The sequence below is a fragment of the Colias eurytheme genome, chromosome 14 (genome assembly GCF_061535395.1).
Source record: "Colias eurytheme isolate Ceu_HAF_F1 chromosome 14, ilColEury1 Martin Lab GWU primary, whole genome shotgun sequence".
Lineage (NCBI taxonomy): Eukaryota > Metazoa > Arthropoda > Insecta > Lepidoptera > Pieridae > Colias > Colias eurytheme.
This window is the reverse complement of record NC_142993.1, coordinates 576,642-589,332: the sequence shown is the minus strand read 5'-3', so window position 1 is coordinate 589,332 and position 12,691 is coordinate 576,642. Positions and strand designations below refer to the sequence as shown.

The following is a 12,691-nucleotide window of genomic DNA, read 5'->3' as shown; positions in this document are numbered from 1 at the left end:
TTTTTTTTTCGTCGTCTTAGATAATTATGGCAATATATTTAATTTTAAATATTGAGACCTCTTTTATAATTTTTATAGTATTTGATTTATTTCAACGCAAATAGATTACGCCAAATAAGTAGGTTTTAAGGAAGTATTCATATTATTATTGTACCAAAAATAAAAATCTTGTTGGAATTTGACGCCAATTCTTAAAATACAAAATTCTTTAGTTGGATAAAAAAGTGTGGTTTGGGTGATATTTTCGAGTGTCGTCAGTCGTGTGAAGAAATTAAAACTTAATAAGGCCAGAAATACTTATATTTCCATGTTTTAAATTTTATTTTTGATTTAATTCGATTTTACAAAGTTTATTCAAAAAATTGGTTTAGGAATACATATTCCGTAAAAATAATATAAACATAATATGATTAATTTGAGAAATTTAGTAGATAATGTTCGTGGAATAAAATATATACTTTAAAAGGTTTCATAAAACAGGTCTGTATGTGTATATTAGATTTCAAATTGACTTTAAAATTTTAAAATATTGAAAAATGTTCTTTCTATAATGTTAATTAAATAAAAGTGAATTAGATAATGTAAATTTACAAAACATGCATCACATTAATATTTTTGTAGAAAATAATATTCTAGACTTGGCATTTCATGTTGAGTCGCACTTCGGCACTTAAAACTTCTTGAACGTCCTAAATAAAAATGTACCTATGTTAATACTTATATTATGTCTATAGAAAAGTACATAAATATAGGAAAGTAATGTGGCCAAAAAGAAAAATATGTTCTATGGGGACTTTCTAATTTTTTTAATTATCTTTTTTGCAACTGTGTTTAATTTAAAATTACTTAAAGTTCATCAAAAAATTTCGATTTTTCTTTTGTGAATATTATCTTTAATCGGATTTACTAAATTTCAAATAAAAAACAATAATTTTGAACTGTATGTACGTTAATGCCAAATCAAATTAGTACTAATCTTTCTTGTGTCTTTTTATACTTTGTGTATAAATATTGCACGCCTCATAAGCGAAGCGTTGAGGTGGGTACTACTGTCACTTCGCGCAAAACATCTGATTTTTCAAACTTAAAATGTCTTTATGTATCATACATTGCACTTGTAAGATAATACATACACACACATATTAAGAAAAAACACTATTTTTAACGTTCATGATATTTTTGATGTCATTTTTGTTATTTAAACTAGTTAAAAAACAGTTTAAAAAAGTTCTGTCTTGGACGTCCGTGTGTCTGTATGTGCGGATCCTTTTTCTTGTTAACACGATAGCGACCGAAATACTTCACTAATCGAGTCTTTTTTTTTCTCTTACGCTTGAGTATGCTCAGGAATAGAACCCTTTCATTTTTCAGGGTCTGATTCGATGTGGTTTAATTGTTATTAAATAAACAAAAATAATAATTAATAAATATTTATTTAAAAAAAATTATGAGGCGTGCACTTTTGGATTTTCCAAATTATTTATTTCTGTTGTAATTATGTGTCAATTTAAAATTGAATCGTGGTTTGATGTGATTAAGTTAATTTTTAGTTTTAAGTTAAGCTTTTTATATTTTGAGTAATTTTTTGTGTAAAATGTGTATAAATAATAAATGTTTAAATGCTGGCAACATTTATGTAAAATCGTAGTTGACCTCCGTACCCTTAATATATGTTTTCCTAATAGATTAAATTATGATTAAATGTGTAAATTATAATTGTATTTTCTTGTTATAATCGTGTAGTGGAATATTAATATAAAAAGAGATGAAAAAAAATATTTCTAAAATCGTTTGTTGTATTAGATCTCCTCTGACGAATTTTGGTGCTGTTAATTTTTAAATTTGTGTGAGCTTGTGTTTCATTGTCTCTGCTTCTATTTTGTCTGTGGAATTGTACTAAAATAATGGATTGGTTGTGGGTTTGTATTACTAGGCGGCATACCTTTTCCTTGTTTTTGGAGTGTTAGTTATTTTACCAAAAACATTGCACCGTATTGCAATCATAAAGTCTATTTTATTATCTATAAATATATTTTTAACTGCATTTGCAATTTAAAGAAAATGTCTTTATTTTTCCACTTTTATGTAGTTGTTGGGACCCTTACAATGCTTAATTAGGTATTTAGAGTGTTCGACGGCATTTTTTATTGCATCTGTCTAATAGGTTAAATTAGAATTTAATGTGGGATCTAAGGGTAATGTTGTTAAATGAAATGAAATAGGGCCATTTATATCCTGTACAAAGAATAATATAATTGTGTAGATGGTATCCGATGTAGCAACATTCCACTGTGGATCTGATAATATCAATGTGCAATATAACCTAATTATAAATATCATGAAAATATATCTACAAAATAGTAATATATCTTCGCAAATAATTCTAAAAATATCCATCAAGTAGTTGTTAATTAAATTAGAATCAGAAATAGAAATTACCAAAAGGTGAAACCCAACGCTTTAGAGTCCATAGACAATTCCTATTAGTTAATGTCGGTCGGTATGGATCTTGCCAAATCTGATGCATATTGAGATTGCACAAAATTCATCCAAGTAATTTAAGCAATAAGATAGACAATTATTATATTCTCAGTATTGAATAAATATTTTATTGAATGTCCTGTGTTTTATTTTATTTTACCCGTCAACCCCTTCCTTTCTCTCTACACTCCATTATAGGTATTATGTTTTATCATGAATCACAGCAATTACACCGATATACATCTTAAATCAAATAGGTATCAGGAATAATCAAATCAAATCTATATTTATTAGTTTATAACTACAGTATGCATAAAGTTATGGACTACCCATTAGGCCCGTCCCAGTGGAATAAACAGACATCTAAACTAAGTAGGTATATAACGCAAACTCCCCAGAAAATTAAACAGAAGTAGGTAAATACACAAAAGCAAAGCGAATATACAAAAGTAAATGTAGTCTTCTACTATATGGATTCTAAAACATAAATAGCTTTCAATTAAAATTTCTAATTAAAATTTAGCCAGATTATTTTTAATATAACCAGATGCTTGTTCAGATTGACCCAGGTGAATCTAGCCTACTAAATGTACGCCGGACGTTAATCCTATTAGTAGACAATGTTCGCCGTTACCGTAGTTGGCTGTGCCCATGGGGCGTCTCACCGATAGACCCGCCAGCGCCACCATACTTTATTTTGGAGAGGCAGAATCAAGGCAGCCGGCAGAATGCATGTATCGGTTATTTTTTATAATTTGTTCCTACATTGGTATCATGTGATGTAGTATTGAAAATTACTAGCTGCCTCCAGGCCCTCACGCGGTTTCCACCCGCGTAAAGGAGTTTTTCATTTAAAATAGATACGCTTTTATTAGCTATACCCGTAGGTACTTTTGTATAGCGAAATAACTCGATGATATAGAATATGATATATGATGATAGCTTACAGAATTTTATAATAAATACTTAGTTCAGGACAATTTTCACACACTGCACGATATTATGTTCCCATACTAAGCTTCCGCTTGTGTTGGAAACCAGATGGCTGATAAACATACATATAAATATAAATTTAAATAAATACTTGTTTAGATAATTAACACCCAGACACAGAGCAAACATCTATTTTCATCACACAAATGTTTTTCCCGCGTGGGAATCGAACCCACGACATCTGGCTTGGAAGGCAGGGCCACTACCAACCAAGTGCAAGCTAACCGGTCAGTCAGTAAACTCAGTAATCAAGTTATAAACCGATCCATCGCTATTGGAGTTCATTCATTACAAATAATCTTTCCTCGTCATAATATTATTTTGTGTAGAATTAAGTAGGTAAATATGTGTGTGTGTACTGTGTGTGTAAAATGTGGCAACAGTGCACGCCCCTCTTCTGCCTGCATTGCTCGCTTCGCTGCGTAGAGCCACATCGGCATGTAGATTGTAGAGAGCAGTTACTATTTTGTTAATAATTATTGCAGGTCCCCAGCGGGAGTTTCGAATTTTTTTAGAACTTTTCCGTTGGAGGAACTTCGTAAGATATCATTTGATATGATGATAATTTTTCATGTTTTGTATTTTACATGTTTCGCCTATAAGTTTTTTCAATATAATTTATGACATTCTTATAATTTTATCGTTGTATTACCTTTTAATACCTACTTATCCACTTTAAATGAAAATGTGTAGGTTTCAGTTAAGCTTGGACACTTTATCACGGCTAGCTAAAACAATTTGGTATATTCAGGGAAATATGTACATAGAGAGCATAACTGGTAGTTAGCTTGCGCTATTCTAATAAAATGATTTTTGGTTGGCAGCTCTCGGACTCTTTCGGACTAGGTTCAAGCCGTTTCATGTTCGTACCGTCGCGTACCTACTACGCGTACGACGTACGACATGGTACGACTAATAAATTACATATTATTATTGGTATAATGCGACGACAACCAAAAAAAAATTTCATCCAGTCGAAATTTAAATTGTGTAAAACATAATTAAAAATAAAATATAAAAATTATCTGTGGTTCTGGTGATTGGAAATAATTTTTTGAGATCAATTGCTGAAAAAATAGGTTTTTCTCAGAAACGGTGGCTCCTAGAAAAAAAATGTAGGTATTTAGCATCAAAGGGGTTTGAAAATTTTTGTATGGAGCCTGGCACACCTACTGTCCGCCATTTTGATTTTTTTTTCGATTTTGCGTCGCACTATAAAACTTGTACATATATTAGTTCGATTGCTGAAATACAGACGAGCAAAAAATGTTAAATAGGTAATAGTTTTTTTTACTCTAAATTACTAATACTACAAACATTCATGCTAATTTGATACATTCTGAGAGATATTTCAACGATTAAAATATATAATACAAAAATGGAATTATTTAGTAAAATTGTTTTGCTCGTCTGTATGTCAGCAATTATTAACCTTTTGAACGCCAATGACATCTATAGATGTCATGCGCAATCGTGCCCTGTGCGCCAACGACACCTATACATGCCAAGAAACAGATCATAGATAAATACAAAATAAACATATTAAACCTTTACTTTTACTTGTTTTATTTATACAGTTTATGAACTGAATCCCCAGTTATTACATAATTATACACAGTAAACAAAATTGCCAAGTAGTTATTCAAATATTTGATGACAAAAAATAACTTAATTAATGGCTAAAAAAGCATGTTCTCTCGCGCCAATGACATGTATACGTGCCTACTAGTGATGTAGTGTAATATTCAAGTAACTTCATTAAAATTTCAGCGAAATTACTCTAATTCGCTTAATTTTTGTAATAACTACAAAAAAAATATATAAGCTTAGTCACTGAGAAAAAAGGTAAATACTACATTCTTTGGTATAATACCATATTGTCTATATTGTGGATATTGTTGATTTGAATATTTTCCTTTTCGCCAATCATGCGCATCCCTAGCACAGTATCGATATGCAATCCCTTCTGCGCCATTGACATGAATAGATGTCGGACTGGTGACGTCGTAAGCGCGTGCCGTGTTGTTAAGTGCGGAAAGTTGTAAAAATATTTTATCGAGTATTGCCGAGAGTGTGAGTGCCTTTATTAGAATATTCTTATGATACAAATTGTCGCTATGTCATATCAAAATATGGTAACCTACATATAATTAGTATTTGTAATAACTCAAGTATTAAACTAAATGATTGGAAAATAAATATGTAGTTTTAGAGCTATTACGCACTGTCGACAAGTCGCCGGCGACTGTGACTTACTATAGTTTAAATAGGGGCTTGCGCACTGTCGTCCAGGAGTAAGTCCAGTCGCCGGCGACTGGTCGACAGTGCGTAATAGCTCATAATGCAATTCCCTTTATTTAATAAATCGAATTCTACAAGTTTTATATTGCGACGCAAAATTGAAAATTAAACAAAATGGCGGACAGTAGGTGTGCCAAAAATTTTCAAAAATATTTCATGAGCTAATAATGTCAATAAATTAGCGATAGCAGTTTCTATTCCTTGGCATTATTCTATTCGTCTGCTATACAGCTAGCCACTAAAAGATTATTCTGTGTCTGTACTATTTAGTTAGTTTAGTAGTACTTGCTCTGACATAAAAATATAAAATAAATAGGAGTCGAATGGTGTTACAAATAAAACGCATAAAATTTTCGAGAATTTCATTTATTTACGAAAAGTAAAAAATAAATGTATAAATTTATAAAGAATAGAAAAAATTCGATCACGAGGCGGGACTCGAACCCGCATCCTTCGCGCCATTCCGGGGCGGATGCCTGACCAAGTCAGCCACTCGTGACCCGCCAGAGCAAACGAATTTATTCTATTCTTTCAGTTTTATGTGTCTGAAGGGACACACCGCGCGCCATCTATTGAGATGATGGCGGGTCACGAGTGGCTGAGTTGGTCAGGCATCCGCCCCGGAATGGCGCGAAGGATGCGGGTTCGAGTCCCGCCTCGTGATCGAATTTTTTCTATTCTTTATAAATTTATATTTATAAAGCATTTGAATGCCATAAGACCAAAAATATAAATTCAACAAAAATAAATGTGTTGATCTTCGTATCTGCTATCTTCGCTCTTGAAAAGGGTGAATACTTACCGTGCTTGAAAACAAAAACAGCTTATTCTAAGTTAATTTCTCAATCATGTTGTCAAATAGTTTGATATTTTTGTAGTGTCTGTTTTGTCTCATATTTATAAAAAAAAATCTTATGTAGTTGTGTGTATTACTTGTTTATTGAATATCACGTGTTTTATAGATAGTATGGATTGTAATATTATACTTTTTAGTGTAACCTATCATTTTAACTTGCTTTAATACTAAATTTTTAAATGCAACAATAATCACAGAAAATACTAAAATTTAAATGTCTACTACGTCAAGTTACTTGTTTATCGTTATTCGTTACCATTACAACAAGCAATAACTTGGAGCCCTACTAAAGGATATAATAATCATGAAAAGGAGATACTATAGGAAAGAGGAATGCAAAACATAATATAGCTTTTTTAGCCCTTAATTTCATCACAAAATCAACACACACTACCTGTCACCTATTTTTCACCATTCACACTGGGAGAGGTAACAATGATTACAGGCAACTAACTGGTCTTGATTTTAAATGGAAAATTTTCAACTACTTTATCAAATAATTATAGGATAGGATATTCGAAATATGGAAAACAATAATATTAAATTCAATTGAAAATTATATGAAATTAAATTTTATCAAAATAAAACATTACTACTTGATATTTAATAAAAACTGCTTTACTAAAGGTCAGCGACAACGGGCCACAGACCATAACCACTGGAGGCCAGCTATAGCCACTTGATTTTTGTTATTTTCATATATTATGTATAGACACACCACACACATGTAGTCGATGGCGACCACTCGCTAATGAAGTGTCCGCGACAAAGTATAGGAAAACATGTGTCAAGTGGCTGTCGCTGGCCAACAGTGGCTGTGGTCCGTGGTTCGTTTTCGCGACCCCAAACTGAAAAACTACTACGAATTAAGCTGACAATAGCAAAATACACAACTAATACATCCACAACACATTCAAAACCTTCCACACACACATCGGAGTAAATAAAACACACAAACACTCTGACACTGTGTCAAGATTTATTCAAATCCATCATACACAGCGGTCGGAGCACCACACATCTTCATCTTACACTAAGTAGCGGGTATTCATTTGTCATCGTCCTTGAAGACCATGGTGCTATGGCACTTGCCGCAGTAGTGCCTGTCCTCCATGACGGCCATGAACACGCCGGCACCGCACTGCTCGCCCGTGCACTCACGACGCAAGCGGTGGATCTTACCGTTCTCGTCAACCTGAAAATGTTTTTGAATAAATGTAGTTTTTGTTTATTTTAGTAGGATAATTGTGATACTCTAAGACCATTCCTCCCATTGCGATACGCACAGGCGATTCAAGTATCCTGCAAGTCTCGGAGACTAGTCGCCGCGGAGTATCTCACATATTAGCTAGTTCAATAAAGAAACGAATCTTCAATGGCGGCCAAAGCTGACTTTGACAGATGGTAGGATCAGCAAAAAAGAAAATAAAAATAACGTAAATTGATAATTATTTTATTAATTATTTCAAATTGTTTGTTGACAAACTTTTTTGTTATTGTATTTGTGTATTTATATGAATTATCATATTTAGGTATACAGAATGTAATAAAATCCCCATAATACTTGTAATAAGCCCATAAAACTGAACAACTTTTCCCAAAGAACATATTTTGTCAAATTCCAAGAAAACATTATTTACTTTCACAAATGCATAATTGTCATTGTAAATTTATGATAAAAACTATTATAGGGAAAATCAAATACATTTTAGTGATTTTATTTTTCCATTTTTTTTTGCATACCGTACGGCCGTGTGTGAGCGAGAGGGAATGATAAGCGCCGCCATTGAAGATTCGTTTCTTTAAAGAACTGACTAATACATTTGTATGTAGGCTCGCACACTACGCTACCGGTACAATGTATGATATTCCGCGGCGACTAGTCTCCGAGACTTGCAGGATACTTGAATCGCCGGTGCGTATCGTAATGGGAAAATGGCCTAATGCGTTTATACTTATTTCAAAAAGAACAATGCTTTTAAAATTCAGTACTCTTCCATCACTTTTTTTATTTTTAATGTTGTTAATTTTTGTATGTTGAAAATAAATGTTTCTTTTTCAATAAAATGTAAGTACTGTATAACAGTGTTTTATTTATTGTGATTTTTAAACCATCACCATCTATTCAAAAAATAATATGTGAAGTTTAGCAGTACTAAAAAAACATGTTTTCAATTAATCATGTTTCAAAGGACCATCTTACAAAGCAAACAACAAAACACATGTGATTCACCCTTTTCTCCTGTCAAGCAAAACTGAACAAGTTTGTCCTCCATATTATAATGAGACTAAAAGGACAAGTTCAAACAAGTTTAAGGGCTGTTAAATATTTATGTTTCCTGAACTGACATTCCAATCTCAGGTCACAACATGTTGAGGTATTTGGAAATTCTAAGAACTGAATTAAATGACTAATCAATGATGTGCAATATGTTTGCACATGTTTTTTTTTCTATGAATCACTAATTTCATATTCAAATTTTATACTACACAAATTACTAAATTTTATATTAACCTAACTATAAAATATTCTGAAATAAACTGAAATAGGAACATAATTTTGCCGATAATATTAATTAATTTGCATCAGAACATACCTATAACCTTTTCTCTATTTTTATGAAAGTTGGATGTTTAAATTTATGTCATTTTCTTTATAATGTGTAAAAAAAAGTAGAATGTTCCTAAACATTTAATTCAGAGAAAGGACTTGTTCACAAGTTTTTTACACTAAAATAATAATGACATGACATTGATAATTAACTAAAAACGTAAAAAATAAAACCGGCCAAGTGCGAGTCGGGCTCGCGCACAAAGGGTTCCGTAGCAGCAAATATAATAAATTACAGTTAAATCAACCTATCTCAAAAACTATAAGAGATACTTTGATCAAACCAAAAATCGTTGAAAGAGTTAATTAGCATGCATCACCTCTATTTTTTTTAGAATTTTATACCCCGTAGTTATAAAAATAGAGGGGGGGGACATACTTTTTACGACTTTGAGAGCTGATATCTCAAAAACCGTTCACTTTAAGAAAAATGTTTTTTAGAAAACTTTATATCATTTTAAAAGACCTTTCCATTGATACCCCACACGGGTATGTACATCGAAAAAAAAAATTTCATCCCTCAGTTACATGTATGGGGGGCCCCACCCCCAATTCTTTTTTTTACTATTTAGTGTCATATTTTTGTAGCGGTTCATACAACACATATTCCCATCAAATTTCATCACTGTAGTACTTATAGTTTCCGAGTAAATCGGCTGTGACAGACGGACAGACGGACAGACGGACATGACGAAACTATAAGGGTTCCGTTTTTGCCATTTTGGCTACGGAACCCTAAAAAGACGGTTTGCACTCCAGGAGTGCCGGCAGAAGTGAAAACTTGATTATTAACGTTGAGCATGTTTGATATCCATCGGTCTTATGCTTTTTCGATCAGGTCACGTGTCCACTGTCCAGACGCGAGTTTAAGATTTTATACCCCACGCCGCTAAAGAAGTTTTCATGATAAAAAAAACTTTATCAACCCACCTTGTAGAACCTAAGTACAGCTAGCTTGACCTTCTTCTTCTTGTGCTTAATCTTCTTAGGTGTGGAGTAATTCTTCTTCTTGCGTTTCTTTGCACCACCACGCAGCCTCAACACCAGGTGGAGTGTGGACTCTTTCTGGATGTTGTAGTCTGAGAGTGTGCGGCCATCTTCTAACTGCTTGCCGGCAAAGATCAATCTAGTGGACAATTTTATATTAGTATTTGATCAATCAAAAATATAGAACTACTTTTATAACATACTAGGTTTCCGCCCGCAGCTTCGCCCGCGCAGTCAAAGAAAAACCCACATAGTTCCCGTTCCCGTGGGATTTCCGGGATAAAACCTATCCTATTTCCCGGGATAAAAAGTAGCCTATGTCCTTTCTCGGGTATCAAAATATCTCTATAAGTACCAAATTTCATGCAAATTTGTTAAGTACCTAGTTAAGGCGTGATTGAGTAACAGAGAGACAGACAGACTTTTGCGTTTATAATATTAGTATGGATTTTATTATTAAAAAGTATATTCATGAATAGTTGTTGAAAATAAATGGTATCAGAAAATTTAATGGCTTAAAAAATGAATTCCATTTTTGTTTTACACGAGTTTTTATCTTAGGAAATTATCAGTTTTCAATAAAATAGTACCTATGTTATATTTTAATTAATTATAGTACTTTACATGATTTTTAGGTGTATTACAAAAAAAAACTTTACATTAAATTCTAATTTTCATTAAGTATAATTAAAATGTTAATACCTCTGTTGATCAGGAGGGATTCCCTCCTTATCTTGGATCTTGGCTTTGACATTTTCGATAGTGTCAGAGGGTTCCACCTCAAGGGTGATGGTTTTCCCCGTTAGGGTCTTTACGAAGATCTGCATCTTGGCTCCTGTTAAAAAAATTAGCAATGTTGTAGATACTAAAATATGATTGTAAAACAAAAGAGTAAAATATGCTTTACCTTTTGGATAAGTAAAAACAAGATTTACCCCATTGTGAATATTGATCAAATGTGTAATTTCATATTTAATTTTATGTAAATTCAAATAGTGTCTGTATTATATGGATTGTTTACTTGTTGCGTAAGGCTTTCTATGCAAATAAGTTGACTAACTTTTAGAACTAAGCTAATAAGGTGGGTTAAAATTAAGGATAAAATAAAACATGATGCTCTGTTCAATTTTTATTATCAGAGAAAAACAATTCATACAATAGATTTTAAACCAATAGAATAGCATTGATGACACCATCATTCTCCGGGTTGTTGGTAACTTGAGCGTACTTTCCCCAGACAACTTTGCCAGCCTGAGTCACAAGACCAAGCTCGGAAATGTTCACTTCAATAACTGTACCCTTTGTTATTACCCCAAGACTTGTGTACATCTGTGAACTTGGATTCTTCTTAACTCCAATAATCGGCAAACAGAATGTTGCTTTCAATTCTGGATGTGTTACATGTGCCTTTTTGAACCTGAGTGCCATTGGTCGAATGAACCTCTCGAACTTTGGCGGTTTTCTTGTGAAATTCTCTCCGACAAATGTGACTTTAGTGACCATGCGTTTCCACGCTTTCCTCTTTGATTTACCAGACTTGAGGACTTTAAATACTTCTGCATCAGCTTGTGCTCTTACTTTTGGTATTGGTACATCCCATTTACCGGCTTTTTCCTTTCTTTTCTGTTTGATCATGTTAGACAGAACCTTAGCACGATTTTGGACATCTCTGTCAAGGAGATATACGGGAAGCGCTCCTTCGCCAACTTTCTCTGTATTTTGTCGCACATTTTTCTCTTCGTGCGCTTTGATCTTCTTTTTCATCTGAATCTTTTCATTGCGCCGCTCTTTGTTATAAATCTTAGCCTTGATACCGCGTAGTTTGCGCGCCTTCTCGGCCCTCTTGTGAGGTTCACGGGCCTCCTTTTTTCGCTTACGCTCTTCATAATCAAGTCTTCTACCATATAACTTTTGATGGCGTTCAATGTATTCGTTCTGCGGCATTGTGGTTGCTTTATCGGCAACTACAACAACAAATTGTCACCTTATCAATAGTTATGGTGAAATTATGGGTCAACGTGTTATAACCTCTTCACTAAGTATTTCACTTTATTGCTCATAAAATTAACAATAAATACGGAATCCGAATTAGTTTTCTTATTAAAATGATATATTCGTGATGATATTAAGCGAAATTCGAAAATAATCCTCAAAAATGCTACGACACGTGCCACTGTTTTCGAAAACTTATTTAAGTCCTGAATAACGATCTAAATTATTTAATTTATTTCCCTACAATAACAAAAACTCACGACACAATATTTGGTAATAATTTTTCACAATAAAATGCAATAACTGATAAAAACATACAAACTCACCTTATGCCGACACCATGCCACAAGGAAAAGGAAATTTTTTGAACAACTACAGACTATAGAGTAACAACGTACAGACTATGAATGTTAACAGATTATATTTATGTGAAGTGTATTTATGGTATATCATAATTTTATGTTTATCGA

At 32.9% G+C, this 12,691-nt stretch overlaps 2 protein-coding genes across 2 annotated transcripts; both read right to left on the bottom strand.

Annotated features, from left to right (window-relative positions):
- Positions 1 to 7,588: 7,588 nt before the first annotated feature.
- On the bottom strand, positions 7,589 to 12,654 carry RpS27A (ribosomal protein S27A). Its single transcript, XM_090109210.1, has 4 exons — positions 12,548 to 12,654; positions 10,932 to 11,064; positions 10,173 to 10,368; positions 7,589 to 7,826 (listed from the first exon to the last, which is right to left on the bottom strand). Exons 2-4 carry the CDS (start codon positions 11,054 to 11,056, stop codon positions 7,680 to 7,682), a joined length of 468 nt encoding a protein of 155 aa, XP_089965336.1. The 5' UTR covers positions 11,057 to 11,064; positions 12,548 to 12,654; the 3' UTR covers positions 7,589 to 7,679.
- Positions 11,346 to 12,621, bottom strand: Ip259 (NSA2 ribosome biogenesis factor-like IP259). Its single transcript, XM_090109209.1, has 2 exons — positions 12,548 to 12,621; positions 11,346 to 12,193 (listed from the first exon to the last, which is right to left on the bottom strand). Exon 2 carries the CDS (start codon positions 12,171 to 12,173, stop codon positions 11,394 to 11,396), a length of 780 nt encoding a protein of 259 aa, XP_089965335.1. The 5' UTR covers positions 12,174 to 12,193; positions 12,548 to 12,621; the 3' UTR covers positions 11,346 to 11,393.
- Positions 12,655 to 12,691: the final 37 nt, after the last annotated feature.